Source organism: Myxocyprinus asiaticus, chromosome 1, assembly GCF_019703515.2.
Source record: "Myxocyprinus asiaticus isolate MX2 ecotype Aquarium Trade chromosome 1, UBuf_Myxa_2, whole genome shotgun sequence".
NCBI lineage: Eukaryota > Metazoa > Chordata > Actinopteri > Cypriniformes > Catostomidae > Myxocyprinus > Myxocyprinus asiaticus.
The window spans coordinates 25,142,965-25,170,583 of NC_059344.1; the positions used below are offsets into that span (position 1 = coordinate 25,142,965).

The 27,619-nt window shown below is 40.0% G+C and overlaps 1 protein-coding gene across 14 annotated transcripts in view; it reads left to right on the forward strand.

The window, feature by feature from the left end:
- LOC127409766 (pleckstrin homology domain-containing family A member 7-like) overlaps positions 1 to 27,619 on the forward strand; it is a 173,200-nt gene that overhangs the window by 137,567 nt on the left and 8,014 nt on the right. For 7 of the 14 annotated variants that reach the window (XM_051644593.1, XM_051644768.1, XM_051644929.1 and 4 more), the window contains 13 exons: positions 2,101 to 2,169; positions 3,663 to 3,743; positions 5,333 to 5,482; positions 5,595 to 5,696; positions 13,848 to 14,013; positions 14,116 to 14,279; positions 16,646 to 16,837; positions 16,943 to 17,045; positions 17,408 to 17,499; positions 20,258 to 20,473; positions 22,528 to 22,707; positions 23,395 to 23,528; positions 24,024 to 25,168. In XM_051644593.1, coding sequence (XP_051500553.1) covers positions 2,101 to 2,169; positions 3,663 to 3,743; positions 5,333 to 5,482; positions 5,595 to 5,696; positions 13,848 to 14,013; positions 14,116 to 14,279; positions 16,646 to 16,837; positions 16,943 to 17,045; positions 17,408 to 17,499; positions 20,258 to 20,473; positions 22,528 to 22,707; positions 23,395 to 23,528; positions 24,024 to 24,258 — 1,884 coding nt within the window. In that variant the 3' untranslated portion in view covers positions 24,259 to 25,168. The other 7 variants (XM_051644973.1, XM_051645292.1, XM_051645528.1 and 4 more) reach the window with 4 other exon arrangements.

Consider the following 27,619-nt stretch of genomic DNA (forward strand, 5'->3'; position numbering starts at 1 on the left):
CATGCAATTACATTAGTCAATTTTTCGCTGAGAGCCATGTGTGATATTTTAACCTTTAATGAAAAAATAAATAAATCTGATATTATGCTTTAATTTAGCCATGAAAGTTGGCAAGACTTTGTGGATGCATGGATATAGCGAATGGCAATCTGTAAAGATTCAAAGTCAGGTTGCTAATGGCTATTCATTTTAAAGGTGCTGTCAGCCATTTTTTTGGAACAGCACACAAAACGAATATCACTACTACCTGACAGATATCACTGGAATAGGTCTTGTTGAAATCACATCTGTCTTGGTGACTGTGAGCTGCGATTGTAACCAATTAGAAGGGACTCTCATAAGGCCTGTCAGTTATTTAAAGATATCTCATTTGCTGACATCGGGTTTGTTGACATAGATTTTGCAGATTAACCGATAGTGTCAAAAAGCAACTATCGGCACATTTTAAAGGGTTAATTCACCCAAAAATGAAAATTCTCTCATCATTTACTCACCTTCATGCCATCCCAGATGTGTATGACTTTCTTTCATCTGCAGAACACAAACAAAGATTTTTAGAAGAATATTTCAGCTCTGTAGCTCCATATAACGCAAGTGAATGGGTGCCAAAATTTTGCAGCTCCAAAATCCACATAAGGGCAAAATAAAAGTATACAGACGACTCTGGTGGTTATATTCATGTCTTCTGAAGTGATATGATAGGTATGGGTGAGAAACAAATCAATATTTAAGTCCTTTTTCCTTCACTTTCACCTTCTTCTGTTTTTGGTGATTCACATTCTTCATGCATATCGCCCCCTACTGGGCAGGAAGGAAAATTTATGATAAAAAATTACTTAAATATTGATCTGTTTTTCACCCACACCTGTCATATTGCTTTAGAAGTTATGGATGTAACCACTGGAGTCGTATGGATTACTTTTATGCTCCCTTTATGTGGATTTTGGAGCTTCAAAATTTTGACACCCATTCACTTGCATTGTGAGGACCTCCAGAGCTGAAATATTCTTCTAAAAATCTTCATTTGTGTTCTGCAGAAGAAAAAAGTTACACATCTGGGATGCCAGGAGGGTGAGTAAATCATGAGAAATTTTTCATTTTTTGGTGAACTATCTCTTTAATCAGTAAAACCGGATATATCTGTCTACCTCTATTTCTGTATTGAATCAGCATTGAACCTTTCATCTATCTGGTGTGCAATGTGTCTTAGCGTGTGTGTTCTGTTTAAATGTATGAATGGTGTACACACAAAATGTGACCCGTCCATGCCTTCACTTGCAGCAGTTATCATTGTGTGATCACTGTGTTGTGTGCCTTGTACAAGAACTGTTTTGACAGGCACACATACCCGTGTGCATGTGTCATTTTGACAAGATAATTGTTCATTTCAAAAGCTTAAGTTCTTAAAAGGATGTCCAAGGTTGCTCTTTGGAAAAAATGTCAATACCGCTCTGATGAGGGTTTGTCATAGAAATTGCATTGTAATTGTGCCCATTATGTGAAGTCCATGCTAATTATTTCCATGAAGACATTAAGAATTATTCTATAATCTGAGGTTTTCTGTTCATGAGTGAACATTTAAAGACAGCTGCTCTTACTTATAGAGTGTCCTTTAGCTAACCCCTGTTTATTACTAAATGATAGTCTTTCAGTGGATTGCAGCGTGTCTTCTGGTTCACTCCCTTCATGGTTCACGTTAAGTTCGCAGCTGATGAAAAGTATTGATACTTTGCCAAGTAAAGAGCAGCACTTTGGGTGGATCATCACGGCTATCCCCAAATACCCCACATGCAATTTGCTTATAAACATATCACATAGCTTCCAAAAACAGTGTTTTTTGGTTGTGTTGTTGTTTTGTTTTTCTTTTTTCATTATGTCTTGAGATCTGTCTGTTTATTCAGTGTTCTTTTATTTCACCAAAGCTGAGTTTGTTTACATGGTCTGATTTCAGCAACATTTTTTCAATAGACTGTGCAATCTTGTTGGTCTGGCAAAAGATGTGAGTTGCTTGATCGATGCGACTTTATAGCCTCAGAGTCTTGATGTTGATACTCATGTCTTTGAATTTGTGTAAGTTTTTGTATGTGTTGAATTTAACAGGTAACTGGATGTGACTCACTTAAAGATCGATCACCTCTGCCTGTTAAAATAGCTGAAAGTGACATAGATGTAAGTTTTCTCTCTTCTCACTCCACTCATTAAAGGAATAGTTCACCCAAAAATGAAAATTCTCTCATAATTTACTCACCCTCATGCCATCCTAAAAGTGAATGACTTTCTTTCTTCTGCAGAGCATAAAAAGTGAATGGTGACTAGAAGTTTAATGCTCCAACAAGCACATAAAGTCAGCATAAAAGTAATCCATATGACTCCAGTGGTTAAATACATGTATTCATGATAGGTGTGGGTGAGAAAGTGATCAATAAAAAAAGTCCTTTTTTACTATAAATCTCCACCTTTGACCAGCCCCGACCAGTAGGCGGCGATATGCAAGAAGAATGTGAATTGCCAAAAAACTAAAGAAGAAGAATCTGGAAGTGAAAGTGGAATTTATAGTAAAACAGGACTTAAATATTGATCTTTTTCTCACCCACACCTATTATATAGCTTCAGAAGACATGGATTTAACCACTGGAGTCATATGGATTACATATATGTTGCATGTATGTGCTTTTTGGAGCTTCAAAGTTCTGGCCACCATTCACATGCATTAAATAGACCAACAAAGCTGAGATATTCTCCTAAAAATTTTTGTGTTCTGCAGAAGAAAGAAATTCAAACACATCTGGGATGGCATGAGGGTAAGCAAATGATAAGAGAATTTTCATTTTTGCTTGAACGATTCCTTTTAAAAAAGCCCACTTTCTGACCACTTTCCTCCCACTTGTTCTCGTTCTCTGTTTGCACAAATAAATAAATAAATAAAATGGCAAAAGGCTGTACTAAAGCCTGAATATGTGCGAGTAAACAAAAACAGGCAGCGGTACGCACTGTGGGGAGAAGCAAGCTCTCGCAGTGTCAAGCCGAAATTAAATCTATCAACAAGGGCTTTTTTTTTAATTTTTTATATTCAATGCTCAATTTAAAGAGAAAAATACATGCAATGTGAGTTTAAAACTTTCATTCCAGTGCTCTCTCTGTTTTTCATTTGATTGGAGGTAAATAATGTGGAAGTCCTGGTTTTTCATCATTAACATTGTTTCATTTTAACAATTTATGAGAATTTTGTTGCTGGATTTATCTAAGTGATGAATATTTAATGCTGTTAAAATAACTATATGTGGCTATAAAATAATAACAGCTTAATAATTAATTGGAGGGAATGATAAACAGAGCGGAGAATAAACAGGCAGAGTGAAAAGACTGTAAACAAGACAGCAGGTTCTGTCTCTCGCACTAATGCACACATACACTCTAAACCATTTTTCACAGAGAAAATGCTGTTTGTTTCTGTGAATAATGACACCAAAATTGTCTTGGGTGCAGGGAGCTTATGCTAATGAATATCTTGAGTAGTGGGAAATGTTGAATATGGAGTAGTAGAAGAATATATTCCGTCTGCCCTCTTTTTGATATGTCTGCATACTTTTGTAGATCCATTTCTTACCAGTGCACTCTGCATGGTGACCATGTTTTATTGCTGCTATTGATTGTCTCCCCAGGTTAAGCTTAGTAGGTTATGTGAGCAAGACATGATCCTTCAGGAGCTGGAGACAAGGATTCGGGCACTCAAAGAAGACAAGGTTTGAAACAAAACCATATACTACAAAAACAAAAAAACATATTCTTATTGATAATCTTTGTGTTGTTTCCATTAAAAAAATACCCTAAACATTCTTAATTAATTACCTGATGAGCACAGCTGCATAAAAACTTTACTTGTTTTGAGAGAGAAATGTTTCTTCACTACATTTCATGATATATGTAGCAAGTGAAAGAGCAAACCAAAGGTGACAGTGGCAAGGATAGAACATCGTAAGATATTTAAATAGATGAGGAAGTAACTGTGGGAGGATCAGAAACTCCTTGTGCTGGCACATTTTTTAACAATTCAGGGCACACATACATGCATGCATACGCAGGGTTGGGAGGGTTGCTTTTAAAATGTATTCCACTATAGATTACAGAATACATGCTGTAAAATGTAATTTGTAATGTATTCCGTTAGATTACTCAAGGTCAGTAATGTAATCGAAATACTTTGGATTACTTCTGCAGCACTGACAGATTGTTTTCACTTGTTTTGACTATAAACAGTAAATAAAGTAAGAAAATACACTTAGTATTTTAGCTTAGCATAAAGCTAAATGTTCACATGACATTTTACACAAGATTAACTATTTCTGCTGCTCCAAACTTCAAAATCCCACAGCGTTTCCACAACCACATCCTTTTCTGATCGTATGTGGATTCTGTTCATAGAATGAGGCAGAAATATATTATTTGTAGCTTTCTAAACGATGTTAAAGGCTACATAGGTTAGCATTTCTTGTAAAAATACCCTAACCGCATTAAAAACATTGACAAGGCATGTAATCGTGTATTTATTGGATTTATGTTTCATCTGTCAAAGCATTTCTAACTGTTTTTTGTTAAGCTGTAGAAACACGGTGTAAGTCCTCTATTAAGCTCCCAAGGGAAAGTTCCTCAATCAATGACATCATATCCACATTTTCACTCACAACAGTGTGAACTTGAATGTGTCACATGTCATAAGAAAGTGTTTCAGTGCTGTTCAAACACTCGAATCACATCATTTACATGGATAAATTATTTCCAGCTGAATAGTCTAAATATTAAGTGAAACAAATGACTATAAAATACAAAGTAATCTCTTCAGTAATCAAAATACTTTTTGAAAGTAACTGTATTCTGATTACCAATGATTTAAATTGTAACTGTAGTGGAATACAGTTACTAATATTTCGTATTTTAAATACGTAATCGCATTACATGTATTCCGTTACTCCCCAGCACTGTGCATACGCAAATGTTGATTTGAATAGATTTAATGCAGCCACATAATATAATTGATATCATTGACTAATTTGTCATTTAGTTAAATTAATGATTAAATGACTTCTAATAAAGTAATCATTATAGTTAATTACACAACAAATAAATCTTTTTTGTCTTGCGGCACTGACAGCATAAAAAGGAAACAATACCAAGAAACCCATTAAGAAAATTATCATTTTTATTATTATTATTTGCAGTTTAACTGTTATGCTGGATGGTATTTTCGGTAATAAGGCATCTCAGTGTCTTATGCCATTTCTTTTCTTTGTCTCTCTGTTGTCCCTTATCCTCTTCTCATTCTCACCCTATCTAGGACAAGTTGGAGTCAGTTCTGGATGTTTCCCATCAGCAGATGGAGCAGTACAGGGACCAGCCGGCTCATGCAGAGAAGATCGCTTACCAGCAGAAACTGTTGCGGGAGGACGTAGTGCACATCAGGGCGGACATTTCACAGGTGTCTACGGTGAGGACACTTACGTACCCAAGCCCATACACTCACAGAAGGTCCATGCAAAACTAATATCTGCTCATTGCAGCTATAGTATTGAAGATCATTTATATCGTGTGTTGAGCAGGAGATGGAAAATGCTTGGGCAGAGTACAGTCACCTGGAGAAAGATGTGGACAGACTGCGATCAGCCCTTCAAGACCAGATGACCCACAGTGCTCTGTCTCGGGTTAGTATACCAGAGGAGAAATCATTCACAACAGCCTCTTCTAAAACTGTCAAAATCTGAACTGAAAGTTTAAATAAGGTCAGATCATGGAGTTAATTCAGCACATCTTGGTAAATTCAATATACTGTAAAGATTATTTCCAGCATCATGGTCAAACTTTTTGCAGATAATTATTACACAAACCTAAATCATTAAAGCTGCGGTGCGTAATTTCTGCACCACTTGCAGCACCAAACGGAATTGCAATAATTTCAATGTTGTCAATATTCCCCCTCCCTCCCCCTCGTTTGTCATTGTTCAAACAAACCAATAGTTTGTTCCACTTCTTTCAGTAGTTCCACCCTAAACTCATTCCATTGGAGTCAGTGTTGCTACAGTTGTGCTCAAAAGTTTGCATACCCTGTCATGAATTGTGAAATTTTGGCATTGATTTTGAAGTCATGCAAAAAAAATGTCCTGGTTACTTTCGTAACCTCCGTTCCCTGATGGAAGGAACGAGACATTGTGTCGATGTAGTGACACTAGGGTTCACTCTTGGGAGCCCGAAACACCTCTGATCTTTGAAAAAAGGCCAATGGGAATTGGCGAGTGGTATTTGCATACCACTCCCCCGAACATACGGGTATAAAAGGAGCAGGTATGCAACCACTCATTCAGGTTTTGTGCTGAGGAGCCGAGACAAGGTCCCGGCCATTTCAGCGGGTAGTCCAGCGTTGTGGCAGGAGGGACACAACATCTCGTTCCCTCCATCAGGGAACGGAGGTTATGAAAGTAACCAGGACATTCCCTATCTGTCACTCACTCGACGTTGTGTCGATGTAGTGACACTAGGGGTCCCTATACGAAACGCCACAACTAGCTGAACTGTGTTATGTGAACTGGCGGTGCGAGACGGGCAGACCACTGTGTGCCTCGTAGCCAGCGCACCAGGCTGACACGTAATCTCCCCCAACGCTGTTATGAGCATTGAACGGCCCTTCGGTGACAAGTCGACTGCCCAAAAAATAGGGACAGGCCCAGTCATGGCCTCTTATCCCCTTTTTTCTCTCCCCAAAAAAGAGTGAAATTTGTTAACCGACTGGGGCCACCAGTGTCTACGTCACTCCCAAGGGGAAGACACCGCGGAGACCACACCCCGCCCAGGGGTGGGGGGGGGATTTTGAGTGGAAATACGTCACATGGTCTTGCCGAGCCTTGTCGGAAGTATGTCATGTGGAGAAGTCCCAAGGTAGGTCCTACCCAATGGGGAAGGAGTTTCTACAAACATGGTGACTGGAGCAGAGGGGCCTCTGCTCAAGGAAGATGCAGTTTACCAACAGGGAAACGATTTAGCGGAAGATATACATCGCATGGGGTCACCTATGGGGAACCAACATATGTGGGGCACCTACCCCAGTACAGGGCTTAGTTAGCACATGTACTGAGCCGGCAGCGAGTTTCTCCGCAAACTTGTCTGCCACAGGGCTAGGAGGAAGTCATCCAGGGAACACCTGCAGTGGTAGACACGATACAGGGGCCAGACATGGAAATTCCAGAGGTCTAGTCACGGGTGCCAGATGGTGCCCCGTCCCTGAGAAAGAAGGTCCTTCCTCAGGGGAATTCGCCGGGGGGGCTGTCGCGAGGAGCGTGAGGTCCGAGAACCACGTCTGGGTGGGCCAGTAGGGTGCTACTAGGATGACCTGCTCCTCGTCCTCCCTGACCTTGCACAGGGTTTGTGCAAGTAGGCTCACAGGGGGAAACGCATATTTGCGTAGTCCAGGGGGCCAGCTGTGTGCCAGCACGTCTATACTGAGTGGTGCCTCGGTCAGGGCGTACCAGAGCGTGCAGTGGGAGGATTCTCGGGAAGTGAACAGATCTACCTGTGCCTGCCCGAATCGACTCCAAATTAGCTGGACCACCTGAGGGTGAAGTCTCCACTCTCCCCTGAGGGTAACCTGTCGTGATAGCACATCCGCTGCAGTGTTGAGGTCGCCCGGGATGTGAGTGGCTCGCAGTGACTTGAGGTGCTGCTGACTCCAGAGGAGGAGATGGCGGGCGAGTTGTGACATACAACGGGAGCGTAAACCGCCTTGACGGTTGATGTATGCCACTGTTGCCGTGTTGTCTGTCCGAACTAACACATGCTTGCCCTGGATCAACGGCTGGAACCTCTGCAGGGTGAGCAGAATTGCCAACAACTTGAGGCAGTTGATGTGCCAACGTAGCCGCGGGCCCCTCCATGAGCCAGCGGCTGCGTGCCCATTGCATACAGTGCCCCAGCCCGTTTTGGAGGCATCTGTCATAACCACGACACACCTGGAGACCTGCTCTAGAGGAACGCTTGCCCGTAGAAATGTGAGGTCGGTCCAAGGGCTGAAGAGGCGGCGACAGACCGGCATGATGGCCACGCGATATGTCCCACGGCACCATGCCCATCTCGCGACTCGAGTCTGGAGCCAGTGCTGAAGCGGTCTCATATGCATCAACACGAGCGGTGTGGCCACCGCTGAGGATGCCATATGCCCCAGGAGCCTCTGAACCGGGAGGAGCTTGCTCTTTTCCCAGTTGACCCAAAGCCCTAGTCGGCTGATTAGCCAGTCGTCGAGATGGTTGAGGATGCGAATGCCCACTTCCCATAACGGGGCAAGGGCTGCCTCTGCGACCTTCATGAAGATGCAAGGGGACAAGGACAGGCTGAAAGGGAGGACCTTGTACTGATACGCCCGACCCTTGAACGCAAACCACAGGAAGGGTCTGTGTCGAGGTAGAATAGAGACGTGGAAGTACGCGTCCTTCAGGTCTACCGCCGCAAACCAATCTTAATGCCGGATGCTCGCTAGAATGCATTTTTGTGTCAGCATCTTGAACGGGAGTCTGTGTAAAGCTCGGTTCAGTACTCGCAGGTCCAAGATTGGCCGCAACCCACCGCCTTTTTTCAGTACAATGAAGTATGGGCTGTAAAACCCCTTCTTCATCTCGGCCGGAGGGACAGGCTCTATTGCACCCTTCCGTAGGAGGGTAGCAATTTCTGCGCACAAGGTAGTGGCGTTCTCGCCCTTCACCTGGGCGGGCGCCTGGCGAACTGAATCGCGTAGCCGAGTCGGACGGTCCAGATCAGCCATCGCGACGGGTTGGAAAGCGTGAGCCACGTGTCCAAGCTCCGGGCGAGGGGGACCAAGGGGACAATCTCGTCGGACGTACTGGCGGGAGGAGCCTCGCGGCGGGGCGGAGCCTGAGGAGCCATGTCGTGCCATGGCTGCGCTGAGTTCAGGGACATCGAAACACTTACTTGGTTCCTTGTGACCACCCCCGGAACAGCCTGGGACAGGGGAGGAAGAGGTTCGTCCTCGTGACCCATGGAGACCGTCACATCGGGGCGGATTTGTGCCACAGCTCGGCACGCAGGGGCGGAGGGGGGGGGCGCCGCTGGAGCGCCAAACCTGCCGAAATGGATTGGTGGATGGTGGTCATGATGACGGCCGTGCGCACCGGGTATGTGACCCAGGGAACAAGGAAACTGCTCTTTTGGTGAACTTTTGGGTACCGCAACCACTTGGTCATGCGGCAAAATTAAATGAAAAGATAACAAAAGATTCTCCTCCCGGCCCTCCACCGGGGGATGGAGTGGTCTGCTTACCAGCTCCAGAGCAGCGGGTCTCCTCGCCCCTGGGTCGCTCGTCTCAGGGGCGCTTCGAAGCCTTTCTCGTGTTCTTGGCGGCCGGCTGTGAGATGGGTGGCGTCTGCTTCCTGCGGTGGGCTCCACGCCGGGGCCGGGCTGCGGGGGCAGGCTGCGGCGGAGCTGGTGCAGTCACCGCAGGAGGACGCCCTTGGCGACGAGCAGACGGGGCACGGGATCTTGAGCCGCGCCGGGGCAGGATGTGTTGGATAGCTTCCGTCTGCTGCTTCACCGCCGAGAACTGCTGGGCAAAGTCCTCGACGGTGTCGCTGAACAGGCCAACCTGGGAAATGGGGGCGTCAAGGAACTGTGCCTTGTCGGCCTCTCTCATCTCGACCAGGTTGAGCCAAAGGTGCCGCTCCTGGACCACCAAGGTGGACATTGCCAGCCCGAGAGACTGCGCCATGACCTTCGTCACCCGGAGGGCGAGGTCGGTCGCCGAGCGCAGTTCCTGCATCAATCCCGGGCGGAAATACCCTTGTGCAGTTCTTTTAGCGCCTTGGCTTGGTGGACTTGCAGGAGAGCCATGGCGTGCAGGGCGGAGGCGGCTTGTCCAGCGGCATGGTAGGCCTTGGCTGTCAGGGACGACGTAAACCTACAGGCCCTTGACGGGAGCTTCGGGCGCCCATTCCAGGTTGCGGCGCTCTGCGGGCATAGGTGCACCGCGAGTGCCTTATCCACCGGGGGGATCACCGAATACCCCCATACCAGCTCCTTTTATACCCGTAAGTTCGGGGGAGTGGTATGCAAATACCACTCGCCAATTCCCACTGGCCTTTTTTCAAAGATTAGAGGTGTTTCGGGCTCCCAAGAGTGACCCCTAGTGTCACTACATCGACACAACGTCGAGTGAGTGACAGATAGGGAACTGTCTTTTATTTAAGGGTAGTGATCATATGAAGCCATTTATTATCACATAGTTGTTTGGCTCCTTTTTAAATCATAATGGTAACAGAAATCACCCAAATGGCCCTGATCAAAAGTTTACATACCCTTGAATGTTTGGACTTGTTACAGACACACAAGGTGACACACACAGGTTTAAATGGCAATTAAAGTTTAATTTCCCACACCTGTGGCTTTTTAAATTGCATTTAGTGTCTGTGTATAAATAGTCAATGAGTTTGATAGCTCTCACGTGGATGCACTGAGCAGGCTAGATACTGAACCATGGGGAGCAGAAAAGAACTGTCAAAAGACCTGCATAACAAGGTAATGGAACTTTATAAAGATGGAAAAGGATATAAAAAGATATCCAAAGCCTTGAAAATGCCAGTCATACTGTTCAATCACTTATGGATCTCTTGATACCAAGCCAGGGTCAGGTAAACCAAGAAAGATTTCAGCCACAACTGCCAGAAGAATTATTTGGGATACAAAGAAAACCCCACAGGTAACCTCAGGAGAAATACATGCTGCTCTGGAAAAAGACGGTGTGGTTGTTTCAAGGAGCACAATACGACGATACTTGAACAAAAATGAGCTGCATGGTATATGCCCGACAACACTTTGACATGCCTCACAGCTTCTGGCACACTGTAATTTGGAGTGATGAGACCAAAATAGAGCTTTATGGTCACAGCTGTAAGCGCTATGTTTGGAGAGGGGTCAACAAGGCCTATAGTGAAAAGAATACCATCCCACTGTGAAGCATGGTGGTGGCTCACTGAAGTTTTGGGGGTGTGTGAGCTCTAAAGGCACGGGGAATCTTGTGAAAATTGATGGCAAGATGAATGCAGCATGTTATCAGAAAATACTAGCAGACAATTTGCATTCTTCTGCACAAAAGCTGCGCATGGGACGCTCTTGGACTTTCCAGCATGACAATGACCCTAAGCACAAAGCCAAGTTGACCCTCCAGTAGTTACAGCAGAAAAAGTTGAAGGTTCTGGAGTGGCCATCACAGTCTCCTGACCTTAATATCATCGAGCCACTCGGGGGAAATCTCAAACCTGCGGTTTTTGCAAGACAACCAAAGTTTTTGCATGACCTGGAGGCATTTTGCCAAGACGAATGGGCAGCTATACCACCTGCAAGAATTTGGGGCCTCATAGACAACTATTACAAAAGACTGCACGCTGTCATTCTTAAATCCCAAGGTCACTCTTTTACTCTATGTGACGACCTTCTAAAGCAAGTAAATCACTCGCATGTGTGACCGAATTTTGCACTATGTGACTAAACATGTATGTGATTAGCCACTGGCTGGTAAATTTTCAGATTTATCACACCAGTGATTGAGTACTATGGTGGCGAAGAAGTTATTAGCACCGAGATCCTTTCACTGTGTGTTGCGAGTTTGGTTTAACTCATTCTGTGTGTCCAAGGATGAGATCCATGCAGTCCATTTGTCAGTCATTTTAATACCCTGTTCTTTACAGTCTGTTGTTGATTAAAAACGACAAAAAGCAACAAAAAAAAAAAAGAAAAAAAATAGAAAAACATTTGATTGTATTTTCACATGGATGTGCTATTTATTTCATATGTAAGCAAAATGGATAATGTAACAAAAATATACTGTACCCATATGAATCGATATTGAATCGAAATCAGAATCGAATCAAGAGCTTGTGAATCGGAATCAAATCAAATTAGGAAATCAATCACTTTTTGGGGGGGGAAATCAACCTTCGAATAGCTTAATTATTGTTGCTACATTGCCTCAACCACCAACAGCCTACACTTAGTATAGTGAACTACATTATTTTAATTGGCAAAATACTAATTTATGACTGTTATTATTAATAAATTAAACTGTTTATAGGATATTGGTGTCTTTTATCAGTGTTGTGACATCTGTTTTATAAAAGCAATAAGCCTTTTGAATCTGTACATTGCAGTGATTTCACCGTGGGTTAGGGGTTTTAGGCATTCCACTTAATATCATGCCTAAGAACACACCTAACCCATGGTGAAATCAATGTAACACAGACTCGAGTGGCTTTATTGCTTTAACAGAGGGCAGATGTGTTTCTCTGCTCAAGCCCAAAAAAATTTATTTCAGCTTTTATCTCTAATGCATACTTCCAAACTGATGTATTGATACAGCTGGAGTGGCAGAGTAGAGCAAAAGATGTTAAACCGTGTCAGCCCCCTTTTTATTCTGCATGCACCTCTCAGTCCGGTAATTGATAGAGAATGAACAGTGATGAAAGAGATGTGGAGCTCTTGGAACTGGAGTCAAGATCTAATGTCAGTTTTTGATCAGTGTGATAGAGCCTTAAGAACAAGGCATGCAGTGTCTCACATTATTGATTTCTCAAGTGTTTGTGAGAGAGCACACACAGACATAGTCAATAAATTATGGCTTGTTCTGAAAATACAAATAAGAGAAAATCCTAAATGGGTGATTCCCACACACTATGTTACACACAAGCTGAAAAAAAATATAATAATAATAAAAATAAAGCTTTTAGATTTAGGTTAAAAGTAATGGTACTAGATTCTGCATCATTGTACCATTATATGTGAGAGCTTAATTGTTTTTTCAACTATTAAAAATCAAAATTTTAACAAGTTATACATTTTTCATGTGTTGTCACTAGTAACAGACAGTTTTGTGGTGTTACATGTGGTAACACCAAAAACATGAGCATACAAAAGTGTAAATTTCTTCAAAGAGGTCACAAGTGAAAACACAATATCTACGAATATTTGCTATTTTTTTTTTTTTTTTTTTTAAATTATACTTCTTTGGATTCTCCACAGACACAATAAATATGTGACATATGTTGTTTTTTTTTTTGTTTTTTTTTAAAGTCTGGAAACTTCATGTCATTTTTAAAAACTTGACATATGAAGTTTTCCGACTTTTAGACAGATTTAACAAAACTTTAAATCTGTCAGACCTTTCAGACCTGCTTTCAAGGTCCATGCCAAATGTATAACCTCTTAAAAATAGAAATAGTTCAAAAGCTCTTCAAAGAGCAGGAGACACAATGCATGTTGTAACTCCACAGACACTGAATTGAATCTTTAGACAAAAAAATGCGAGAATTTTATAGATTATTATAATTAATATGTATAAACAGTCAAGAAGATGAGTTAGCGAACATTCAGTGATTTTTTGTTTTGTTTTGTTATTTTTCCCAAAAAGTCCTGTGAAAGTCAAGTTCTGCAATCAAGTTTAAGTTCAGTATGGCTGCGGACAGATTTTCATAATCTGTTGACAATAAAAGCTTTATTATATTACAGTTTAAGTTTTTATTTTCTCTAGAAAGAACATCTCCATAAGTGTTGTCAGAGTAATTTTATATTTTATTTTCATTTGCCTGGATTTGGTTTGCAACACTTATCAAAGAATGACCCAAGTAAATCTGGATTAGAGAGTCTGCTACATGCCTTAAATGTGCATATTTTTAAACACTACGATTCAATTCCTCCCTGTTCTCATCTTTAATATTTATTATATTGTCATATATATTCTATCGGCTATGTGTTCCATTTTATCCTTTGCTATTATACTAACATGCTTGGTAACTAATGTCACTGTGCAGCATGAGAAGTGTCAGCTGAGGAAGGAGCTGTGGAGGATCGAGGATGTGCTGGCGGGCCTGAGCTCCAGCAAAGCCAACTACAAAGTGACCATTGACTCTTTGCGGAACCCAGGTGAGAGCAGGCCCCTGCCTGCCATCACCCCCATGCACTGGAACACAGAGCGAGGTACTGGGGTGCATCACTACATGCAGCTGTGCTTAACGCGTGGAGGTGCCACTGATAATCATGCATGTGTGTTTGTGTGTGTGGGATGTTTGCGTGACCTAGAGAGGAAACTCCTGCCTTCAGTGTCATTGTCTGCAGTGCCTTCTCTCTCTGCAAGCCCTTCAATGGGAGAGCTAAAAGCTGCCCAGCCCAGTCCTCACCTTAGCTCAGTGCAGTCCACCCAGCAGCCCCTGAAGCTCTCACAAACGCTCCACAAGCCAGAATGGGTGAGTGAGCAAACAGCAGATATCAAGACCAGGGTTGTAATTGTTATTTTCAATTTGTTATCCAAGTTTAGTTTAGTTTGTGTTGGTTTCCACTTTACGGTATGCCTGTTATTTTGTGTAGTTTTAGTTTTTTCAGTGTTTTCTAGTATCAGTTTATTTAGTTTTTATTTTAGTTTAAGTATTTTAAAACTGCCAAAGATAATGCTTTAACTGATATATTTTACATTTGCTTAAAAGAATGGTTTACTCAAAAATGAAATCATCTCTCATCATTTACTCACTCTCATGCCATCCCAGATGTTTATAACTTTCTTTCTTCTGCAGAACCCAGATTAAGATTTTTAGAAGAATACCTCAGCTCTGTTGGTCCTTTCAATGCAACTGAATGGTGTCAGATTTTTGAAGCTCCACAAGGAACATAATGGATGCATAAAAGCAATCCATTTGACTCCAGTGGTTAAAAAAAAAAAAAAAAAGAAAAGAAAAAAGTGGTCTTTAGAAGCGATATGATAGGTGTGAGGCAGTACGAATTGTACGTGCCGATATGCATGAATAATGTAAATCGCCAAAAATAAAAGAAGAAGAATGTGGAAGTGAAAGTGAAGATTTATAGTAAAAAAGGAATTAAATATTGATCTGTTTCTCACCAACATCTTTTCTATTGTTTCAGAAGACATGGATTTAACCACTAGAGCCTTATACTGTTGATTACTTTTATGCTGCCTTTTTGTGCTTTTTGGAGCTTCAAAGTTCTGGCCACCATTTTTGCAATGTATGGACCAACAGAACTGAAATACTCTTCTAAAGATATTTGTGTTCAGCAGAAGAAAGTCATACACATCTGTGATGGCATGAGGGTGAGTAAATGGTGAGATAATTTTCATTTTTTAGTGAACTAACCCTTTAACTATAATAACACTGATCAAGACTACTCAGGAAAGTGGGCAAAGGAACAGGGGCCGGATTCACTAAAGGTTCTTAAGAAGAAAATTCTTCTTAACTACCATTTTCTTCTTAATTTCTAATGAATATTAACTTCTTAAGAAAGTTCTTATCTTTTTTCTTAAGATTGTTCTTAAGAAACAACTTAAGAAGCATTCCAATTCTCGAAAAGAAAAATTCTTAATAAGCGTTGTAATAACATCTTAAAGTTAGCATAAACTCACAGTTGTCTTAAATCTTAAAAGGTAAGATGTTTAATGAATTTACTGGGTTATTTCAAATTTGACGCATTCTGTTGAGTCAGAAGTCATAATGGGCTGTTTACGTAGAAATGTGATTTTAGACCAAAACACATTTTTTGTCTGTTTTGTGTTTTATTTTATTTTTATTTTCAGCTTGTAAACCATGTAAATGTTATCACCAAATTCAAACAATAAAAGTTGTTTTGAAGCTTCTTAATGTGGTGGCCAATCATGCTTGTTCAAATGGATGCGCTGCATATAGCACTCTCTCCGCAATCTTTAGAGTTCATAGAAACATAATAATTATAACATTAGAAAGCTGAGACTTTCTTTTTCACCACCTATCCGCACAACGGAGACAGCCTCTGCCACCTTTTCCCATTTACCCGCCTCTTACTTTCCGACGTGATATTATTATCAAGCTTCCCAAGGAGAATTTTTTCCTTGCATCAATGTCCTCAACAAGAACATATTGTCTACTGATGTTTTTTTTTTTCTTCCATCAAATTAAAAGTTATCAAATGAAATGGTTACCAGCAATTAAATTCTCCAGTGACAGGTACTGTTGTTAAACTAACACATCTCCGACTTTACACACACACACACACACACACAATATAGCAAGGTGCTTGCTACTTAAAAAAGGTTAATAGATACATTTATTGTTACGGTTGTGTTGAAGTATTGAATTTGTTGTAGGCAATTAGACAAGGCCACTCCATGAGCAGGCTAGTATGTTCAGACAATGTTAAAGCCAGTCTTTTTATTCTTTTCAAGAATTGCACTTAGGAACTTTCTTATGAACTTCTTATAGAACTTTCTTAATATTTTTCTTAAGAATTTTTGCATGAATCCAGCCCCAGATTATTTCAGTTACGTTCAGTATAAAAAGATGTGGTGCAACAGTCAAAAGATCTGGGGCCATATAACAGAAACATCCTAACTCTAGAATCCTATCTCATCTAACTTGAAATCAGATCTTAACTTAAGGTTTAAGATAGGAAGTTTCTGTTTTAAGGCCCCTGGGCTGGTATCTGCAAGGTTGTAGGTTTGAACTCCACAATGGGTGAGCCATCAGCTATCCCCTTTGTGCCCTTTAGCATGGCACTTGAATCAGATCGTGTGTACTGTATGTTGCTTTGGAACTTTTATATCCATATTTGTGGACTTTGCATGCAACAGACTGAGGAAGATGCCCCACCCAGACCTCCCCTCCCTCACCTCTACAGCCCTGATGATCACCCCCCTGCTGTGCCCCCTCTTCCCAAAGAAACCTCCGTCATCCGCCACACATCAGTCCGTGGCCTGAAGCGTCAGTCCGATGAGCGGAAGCGCGACCGTGAGATTGGGCAGTTCACAAATGGAGATCATAAGGTCTTTCACTCAGCTACGCCCAATCTATTCCAGTTTCATTGTTCTGTTCTGTGCTACTGGGTGAATGGTAGTAGGGTTCTGAAATCTTCTCTCCTGGGACTCTAGGTTGAGATACGGGCATTCCTCAGTGAACCTGAGCTGCTGGGAGTTGGTGAACAAATGGGCGGCTTGACCTGTGACAGTGGCTACCAAACCCTACCAAACAGAGGTGCACACACACAAACCCAGACCCACACATAATAGCTACAATTTGAAATCTGAGTCACCCTCATGTTGTTCCTAAATGGAATGACTTCCTTTCTTCTGTGAAACACAAAAAGTCACCATTCACTCATTGTATGAGGCCAACATTCTGCTTAACGTCTCCTTTCGTATGCTGTGGAAGAAAAAAGGCATATGGGTTTGGAACAACATGAGGGTGAATAAATTATGACAAAATTAACTTTATGATGTAATGTGGGTGCTTCATTATGACATTGATAGAGGGGGAGAATTAAGCCTGTTGTTTGAAAGGGATGCACCTCCAGCTCTTTTTGGAAGTTTGTCTAATCCGATACAACTCCTTGTTAGGTTTGTTAGGCTCATCTTCAAGACTAAATCAGTCAACAAATATTTCATCATTTGTCACCCTCAGAAGAGGAGTCACCACCACAAGCTTGAAGGTAGGAGACCAAACAGGCCCTGTGAGTGTTTTTCTTTTGACAGTCAGAGGGAATAAAGGCATTGACAGAGGTTACTTTGGCAGAGCTGATAAGTGGCAGGTTGATTAGATGCAGCACCCAGTGCAATCTGCCTTGCACATGAAATAAAAACAGCCAGTGTGGGATTGAGACAGACTTTTCTTTGCGAATGAATTACTGCGTTAGTGTTGCCATGCAGACTGTGATCAATCTCTGTGTGCCGCTCCCACCCTGACAGATTCATGAAGAAAATATTAACAGAAAAGATCTCAGCAGATTTGAAACAGGACAAGCTTTTCTCTGCCTGCTATTTTATCTGTTATTTCATTTCTTCTTTGCTCTTTCTCTAACTACAGTAGTTTAACTACATGTCATTGTCAATCAGGTTCACTATTTGTTGGCTGGGATGTGCAAGAGAATCAATAATCAGTTTTGTTGTTTTTATTTAATGCACTGTGATGCATTGAAAAGACTATATGTACTGCCTTTGCATTGTAAACATGCCGAATTGTAGATGTAGGTCTCTCATAATTATGTAACTCTGGAATATTCAGTGCATTGTAATAAGTCAGTTCTTCCAAAACTTGTCATCCAAATGCAGAGTTGGAAAGTCAGAATCATTCTAGTGAGTTCTTTTTTATTTCAAGGACCCCTAAATATGACAATCTGTTTAGGGACCCCCTTCCAAAAAAAGCAAAAAGGCAGCAATATACAGTATTTTTATGTATAAAGACCTACAGTATTTATATTGTGTGAGACAAATAGTAAGCATGATATTGTTAAATAAATAGGAATAATTATTCAATAATCATAAAATACATATCCATTTGTGAGATAAATAATTAAATGTAATATAAAATCTGATTAAATTATTGGATTTTATATTGTTATTGTATAACAATAAATAAATAAAATATCTCAATTAAATAATAAATATCTGGAAAATATTTACTTGGTATTAATTTGACCACATATCTTTTTTTACCCACTATTAGAGTAATGTTGCATTTAGAAAAATATTTTCATCATTCATTTTAATTCAAGTCCGTTTGTCCATATGACCCCCTCGAAAATGAGATGGTTCATCTCAAGGGGTTTATCCTAATAAATAAAATTGTCTCTCTCCATAGAAAACAGAATGAAAATGTATATGTTTTCATCTTTTACAAAAAAATTTTCTCTGAAATTTTTCATGGACCCACAAGGACCCCGTTGCAGACCCCTGGGGGTCCCCGGACCTCAGTATGAAAGACAGTTCATGTTAACAGGGTTGGGAGGGTTACTTTTTAAATGTATTCCACTACAGATTACAGAATACATGCTTTAATCTACAGAATTATGCAGTGTTGTTTCTAAAACAAGATCAATCAAATTGATCCTGTTTTAAGGATTTTTAGATATTTTTACAGGAAAACAGTAAAAAAATTATTATCAAGAATAAGACTTTTGCCCTAATATCAAAGGTCTTACTAGAAAAAAGAAATTATGATCCAACGTGAATTTTCTTGATAAGAAAATATGATTGTGCCTGGTAACGTGCATGTAAAATGGCCAGAAATAGCATTTTATCTTAGCGTAAAGCTGACAATTTACACAAGGTTTATTTCTATTTCTTCTGCTCCAAACTTACTTCAAACTTACTTCTCTGTCTGCTCGTATGAATGTAACACATCATAAGAAAGTGTTTCACCGCTGTTCAAATGCACTTTGGATCGCATCATTTATATGTATAAATGTTTTCCATCTGAAAGGACTAAATATTAAAAGAAACAAATGACAATAAAATGCAAAGTAATCTCTTCAGTAATCAAAATTCTTTTTGAATGTAACTGTATTCTAATTACCAATGATTTAAATTGTAACTGTAGTGGAATACAGTTACTTATATTTTGTATTTTAAATACGTAATCCTGTTACATGTACTCCCCAGCCCTGCATGTTAATGAACTGATTAAAAAACAAAAAAAATTCTGATTCGAATATTGCTTTTTAATTGTATGTATTGATATATTGTGACATACAAATACATACAATTAAATATTATTCTACCATAAACTCACTTAAATATTATATATTACCTTGCAACGATTGCTGTTTGTTCCAAATTATGGTTCTTTTGCAATTAAAAATCACCCTTTTAAAGGAATAGAACACAAATGAGGATATTTTGATGGAGATATGAGGTGTTTTTATCCATGCAATGCAAGTCAATGGGGTCCAACACCCCATTTTCGATCCAAATATGTGACCCCCTTCCAAAAATATAAACGGCAGCTATACATTTTCATGTGTAAAGGCCCATTTATATGTGTTAGAAAAATATTAAGTGTGTTTGCAAAAATTAAACAATTGGTTTTTATATTGTCATTGGAATACATGGAAAAGATGTACTTGGTTTTAAGTATTTTTTTAGAGTAACTTTACACGGATAAACCTGGAGAAACCAGACTGAAACAGTAATGTCAAACTTTTTTATATGTTTGTAATTTTCTTTTTTCTCTGAAATTTTCTGTGTACCCCCTATAACCTCCTTGCAGTCCCCCCCAGTTTGAAAGCCCCTGGGATAGATCTCTCTCTCTCTCTCTCTCTCTCTCTCTGTCTCTCTTCCCCCTTTATATCCTCCCTCCCTCTTGCAAATTGCCCAAATTTCTCCCTTTCTGCTTTTTTTATCTTTCTTTCCGCACCTTTTTGTGGTGCTATTTGTTTCAGCATTATTAACACATCCACTGATGTCTCCTAGGAGAGACCAAAGAGTGCCTTGGAGCGACTGTACTCTGGGGAGCCCGTGCAGCAGCGCAGCCGCATGAGTGCAGAAGAGCAGCTAGAGAGGATGAAGCGTCACCAAAAGGCTCTTGTACGGGAGCGTAAGAGAACGCTCAGTCAAAGCGAGCGGCAGGCCTCTTCATCTCGCTCCTCTACCTCCGCCTCTAGACCCGTGTCTGCAGACCTGGGATCAGTACGTTAGAGCACAATGACACATACTATCATCGAGAGAGGACTAACATCCTGACATAAATGCACACTCAGCTATTTACACTGTTTTGGTGGAGAACTGTAAGGTTTGGCGTTAGCGCGATCAGCATTTTACTAAAGTAGTGTCTACTGCAGGTAAGTGGGTATGTGAGAAGTGTTTTAATGGAAGGAGGAGGGAGAGATCCTCATGCAAAGGAAAGTCCCAAGTTATAGAGCCACACAGATGGGTAACAGAATAAGAAGAGACAGAAGTTTTGCTATATGCCAATGAAAGTGGATACATTTAATGACTTGCAATGAACTACTGATTCTCATTACACTCTAATGAAAGCTTCAAACTATTCTAATGACTCACATACCTAATGGTTTTTAATTTTAAGCTTCGGAGATGGATCTCAAGGGAGTTTCTCCTGTGCTCCTAGCTTATGCAGTAGCATCCTTCTGGGATCTGGAATCAAAGCAGTATGCTTTTTCTTGGGGGTCTTTATAAAAGAGGTCTAAACTCCCAAGCCAACACTAACATCAGAAAGCTATTTTAACCTCTCTTTAATACTATCCTAATGCTCCAGGTTTTGGGAAAAGGGGTTAGCTGGGTTAGTTGCTCAACTAAATCTCAAACACAAGCTCTCAAGCCTTTTAGCTGTTCATCACTCAGCCATAGTTATTACAGGGTAATTACATTGTAACTACAGCGTAAAACTGAAGCTGCCATTCCCAGACTTTACTGTGCTTATTTCACTCATTTATTTATTTGTTTTTAACTAATTTTGCCTCATTTTAATTTTCACATCTGGCTTTCTAATCATCTAAGTCTTGCAAAACCTGCAAAATCTTGTTGATTTTCTCCAATTTGATTTGAAGCAAGTAATAAACTTTTTGCACACAGAATGAAGTATCACATTTAATGTTTTTTTTTTTTTTTTTTTTTTGTCAATTTAATTGTCATTCTGCAAAATCTGACTTTAAATATTGACTCTAGCTTACCTGGCTTTTATCATTACGAAATTTACACCACAGCTTACCAAAATGCATTCACGTATATGCACTATGAATGGTCTGGTTTAAGCGTGAATGAATTAAAGGAGTGAAAATAAATAAATAAACTGTGTTTCTCCAGTGGTGTTTATTGTTCTACTTACTGAGCATGTTTTATTAATCACTTGTACTCTCATAACAATATAACAGAAAATTGTAGCGTAATTTGCAAAAGGGAAACAATTACACAGCTCTGCTTTCTTTTTTATGTAGATGTTTGCGCATAAGAAAATAAACACTTTGCTAGTAAAAAAGAAAACAGGCCCATTGTTCTTTTTCTGCCTTCTGTGAAATTGATCATTTAATACAGTGTATTTCCCATCAAACAGTTTTATTTTGTCCAGTAAGCACTCTAAAGTCTGTGAATGAAGCATGAATGAAGTTGTATATGGAGCATTTTATCACATCTTTCTTAATCTGCAAGAGTGTTGTACACCACGGTTTGAGAGCTTGAAAACAAGACTTCTTAAACACAATTACTCCAATTACTCCAATTACCTTTTACATTCTACAGAGATTCAAGGACTGCTGGGACTATATGCAATTATGCACAGAGTTGCAGTTTATAGGTCTGTGTGTGTTGTTTTTGGAATGGAATGTTGGATGTTAACTAAAATATAAAACACACAAGTCATTTTGGTTATACCACAAATACTCTTTGGTGGATGCATCAGATGTGCTGGTAAGAAGTTCAGAGGGATTTAGGAAAAAAAAAAACTCTGCATTTGGTGAGAGCTCAAGTGTAGTCACGCTTTCCCTGTGTTGTTATCATCAGTTTATTCTTAGTTGCTAAGAAGTCTGTCACAGCAATATCTCTTGAATATTAACCAGTGTAAGTGGAAGAATTATTGTATAATTTACCTGTGCATAAAAATCAAGAGAGGACAGTTTCAAAGCCAAAATATTGTATCGGACACACAATTTGCTCTGTCAGGTCCTGAGCTGCATGTGTGTGAGTTGAAGTTTGACCCTCTCAGGTGCTGTGTGTCTGTGTGCCCTCAGTGGAGGAGAGAGCAGGAGTTTGATATGCAGCTGCTGGAGCAGGCAGTACAGGGTGAGGAGAGGCCAGCTGAGCACACTGAGAGACAGCGCTCACACTCAGATGAGTGGCTCACCCTGAGCAGCAAACCCAGAGAGCTGGACCTAGAGCCTCTGGACTACCAGCTGGATCTAAGCAAAGAGGTAAGTCAGAGGCTGTTTTGCTCCCTCCTATTGAAATGTGTCAGGGTTGAATGTATTACCATTTGAGACAAACTGATGCAGGGAACATGAATGATAATGGGTTGGAACTGTTTCATGATCTCCCATCTTCAAACTGTGACAACGAATTGTAGGGGAATCAGATGAGTTTGTGTTAAAGTTGCAGTGTGTAATTCCTGTGCTACTAGTGGCACAAAATGGAATTGCAAAATGAATGATGGATTCCAAACAGGTTTCCCAAACATTGCCCAGTCTACCATTGTTTGAAAAACAGATAGTCCAACCTAAAACTTAACCTGTTGATTGAGCCAGTGTTAATATGTCAGGTTGTTTGAAAAAGCTACAGCATTTGCACTTTTCAGGGAAATCAACCTACAAATGGCTTACACATAGTTAACTTTGTACTGTAAGCTGGGATAGGAGAAAGTATTTTAACATCAAAAAAGCTTTAAGGTGAATGGACCAGAGGTTAAAGGGCAAATGACAATCAAATCTCAGTGACAATAAACTACCCTTGAATCTTTGTTTAGATTAAAGAATTAACATTTTGAAATTATATATAGCAATTGTTTCAGCTTAAAACTAGAATCCAGGGCTCTTTGAGACAGCTAAAATTGATTAAAAAAATGTACTTATTAAAAAATTTATATCTTCTAAATTCCTGGATAGCTGTCTAAGCCGCAGAAGGTGGCTATCCCTGAGCGCTATGTAGATCTGGAGCCGGAAGAGCCTCTCAGCCCTCAGGAGATGGAGGCCCGTCACTGCAAAGTGGAGCGCATCAAGAGCATTCTGGCCAAGTCTAGGTACTAAGACATCAGTGCTCGAGCTTTCCTGCACGAATTTGTGCATTTCTTTAAACTGTTTTAATGCCGTTGTATATGCCGACAAGCTTTCTTGTGTCTTTGCAACATCAGGGGACTGTATTCATATTTTGTCTCTGCGTTACAACACTTAACCTTGCTCGACGTGAGCCTATCAATTTCATTAATCTGTTTTCAGCTTTGGTAGTAGACAGTGACTGATTTGTTTCATCGGTCATTTTAACTGTTTTAGACATTTAGGGTTAATTATCCATCGTTTAACAACATCACAATAAAACATTCCAGATAAACTTTCCAGTTAAGTTGCACAATCAAAAGTGCACCTGAATCCTGAAAACGGTCTCTGCCAATGATCAATTCATATGTTCTTGTTTGTTACTGAGTTACTGAATCAATATATCAAGTTCTTATCACTGATTTCCCTTTTTTGTTCATTTTCATTTACTCATGAACTTGGAATTCCGATGCATTGTAAAGTTGGCCGTCGGCACGCTTGGAATGTGTTGGAATTTCATTCATAAGATACTCAACTGTGTCTTCGTGTGGGACATCCAGCATGGTTATCAAACTTCTTGTAGTGGCCAATCCCAAACAACAAAAACTATTTTGCCACATCGTTGAATTTTGCCATACAGGTGAACAACTAAATGAACTCCGGTTATATAGAAAAAAAATAAACATTCTTAATATAAATGGCTCCTACAATATTTAAAAGGATAGTTCACCCGAAAATGACAATTCTCCCATCATTTACTCACCGCATGCTGTCTCAAACTCGTCTGACTTTCTTTCTTTGAAGGATGCATGAGGTTTTATAAAAGTAAACTATGTGACTCGAGTGGTTTAATACATGACTTCTGAAGCTAATTATTTGCTTAAGGTGAAAAACAGACCAAAATTTAAGTCCTTATTCACTTTAAATCTTCACATCAGCCTTTGGAAAACAGTGCAGGCTTTAAGATGGTGATTCTTTGACGTTGCACTCGGTTGCCAGTATCATTATACATCAATAAGATGTTGCATTTTCATTTTCTAGTGTTTACCATCAACCTTTTGGCAACTGCTGTACATTTTTAAAGTATCCCACAAAACTCAACCAGCTACTCTATCATTTTAACTCGTGTCTGCATTTTTGAAAATAGCCCAGCAACACTGTGTTCGGTTTGTGTAGAGCACGCGAATTCGCAAAGTTTGAGGAAGTGTGTAAACAAGCTTCTCTAATGAATGTGCCAAGGAGACAGTGGATGTCCATATTTAAAGTAAATAAGGACTTAAATGTTGTCTGTTTCTTAAAACCAGATGCTATCATATGGCTTCAGAAGACATGGATTAAACCATAAGTCTTATGGATTACTTTTATGTTGCCTTTATGTCCTTTTTGGAGCTTGAATGTTTTGGACCCAATTAACTTACATTGTATGGACAAAAACACCTCATACATCCTTCAAATAAAGAAAGTCATACAAGTCTGGGATGGCATGAGTGTGAGTAAATAATGAGAGGATTTTCAGTTTTGGATGATCTATCCCTGCTGTGGCAGTGCATCATTTTTGTCCACCCTGAACTTGCCATTGTTCACTTTGCTGTCTTTTGTGTGTGTGTGTGTGTGTGTGTGTGTATGTGTGCATAAGTGTCCAGAATATGCCTCCTCCAGTAGCAGTAGATAAGCCGGTGCTGTCAGACTTAGACTCTGCTCTACATGAGCAGGAGAGGATCATCACCATGTCTTATGCTTTAGCATCAGAGGCCTCACTCAAGAGCAAGCAAGTGGCAGGTAAACTAACACTTCCACCATATAGTATTACACATACAATCATTTTCCATTTTCTATGGAAGCACATTTTTTGAATTAACTACATACTGTGAACTGTATGTACTGCTAAAAATTCATCTGTCAGCTCTTAATTATACTGTGCTAACCATACAAAGTCTACAGATTTATTGCAGTTGACTCAGTACATTTACAGTTATGTCATTAGCAGATGCTTTCTTAAGCCTCTTAAAGGGATAGTTCACCCGAAAATAAAAATCTGTCATCATTTACTAACCTTCATGGTGTTCAAAACCTGTATGCCTTTCTGTGTTCTGTGGAAGATTAACAGCCTCAGTCACCATTCACTTTTGTTGCATTTTCCATAAAATGAAAGTGAATGGTGACTGAGGCTGTCAGTCCCTATCATTTTGCCTAACATCTCCTTGTGTGTTCCATGGAAGACGCAATGTTTTCATTTTTTAGATTTATTTTTAAGTGAACTAACCCCTTGTAGGATGCCTCACACAGGGCACCAATTATTATGTAGGGCTTTACTGGTTGTTTAGATCAGTGTTACTATCAGAAATAATTAATAATTATTTCTGTAGTTATTAATTAATATTTAAATTAATCAATTGAATCTAACTCATTAAAACCTCATATGGGGCTCCAGTAAATGTAGTGTGCTACGTTAGGAGCAAGTTTGGTTATTAGCAATAATTAATAATTATCAAAGATAATTATTAATTATTAAAATCAATAGAACATTGATGAGAATCAATGTTAGCTTTTTAAAATCCTTTATATCAACAATTATCAAAGCTAATCGTTAATTGTTAACATCGATGAAACATTAATTAAAATTAACACTAGCTTATTGATCATTCAAATTAAATCATAAAAGATAATTATCAATTATAAAAAATCAATAGAATATTAAAAAGGATTAACATTGATGGGGCACCACCCTGGAATTAAGGACTAATAACCAAATAGTAAAACAGTCTCAATATTAGATTGTTTTCTTAGGAAAATCGACATCCGAAGAATATCGATTTTCGGGGGAAAAAAACAATGAATGAAGGTTTGAATCCGAGCACTGACATCCCGTCAGCATGACACAGGCGTATGCAAAACAAACCAAAACACTTCTCTTTGTAATATAAACAAAGTTTATTTATGCAGTAATATCAATTAATAATTAATACAATGCAGTCAATAAACTTCCCAATTACAACTACAAACTAAACAGTGATATGATTAGATATGGAAATAAAAATAATCCTATAACACATATGGTGTGTGTGTGACAGTGTGTGTGTGTCAGTGTGGTTAGTACGAGAGAGAGAGAATAAAGTGACGGCCCCAAAGCCGATTTCGCGATAGCGGGAGAGAAAGCAGCTCTCAGTTTATCACTCAGAGAGGCGGTTTTACGAGCGGGGCTTGTAAAAGTCCCGTGTTATTTGACTCTTTAATGGATGAACTCAGTTGCTGTCTCACCCGCGATGGCGAAATTGCACAACAATCCAATTTGGTTGGACCACAATACAGCAAAACAAATTTGTGATAATTAATACCCTGAGTATTAATAATGAGCGGACATGGCGGTCCATAAACTGTACAAGCAAAAACCTTGAAACACAAGAATAACACACTATAATATTCTATCTCTGCCCAGACGTAAACCTCTTACTTGAATCGCATGAGGACACAGGTAGAATGTGTTTTCCTCTGTCCTTTAACTCTGACCCGGTTCCTTGAGGCTCGGGTGATGACGGGAGGCCGTTTCCTCGCTCTGTCGGCGGGCACGGCTGCTGATTCTCGGCGGGCTGACGGAGAACTCAGAAATGTCGACTTGATTGAAGATGGAAGAGAAATCTTTAATCTCTTCACTTCTGTAGGCAAATGGATGAAGATGCGAATTGCTCGGTGGTCTCCTTCGGATCCATTAGAGTGTTTGGTTGAACACAGAGTAATCTCAACTCGTCCAGCGAGATGGAGATTGTATGGCCACAGTTTCAAGACGGACGTTACTTCCTTGTGCGACGAGGTTGCACCTAAGAGCAGCAAAGAGCTACGTCTATATTCGGTGAACAAAGTCACTGGAAGCAAATCCCGGAAGCATTTCAGAGGTATTTCAACTACTGATGATGTCATGTTTGAGGGACGTTCTGTTGTGTGCCTCATCCAATAGGAGTTGAGAGTTCGATCCTTTAGTGAGCAAGGCTTCATGTATTTGTAGTCTGTTTTGGACTCCCTTTGTTTGATTTTGGCACGATTTTTATCAGTAAGATTTATGACTTGGAAGGTGGGGGCTTGA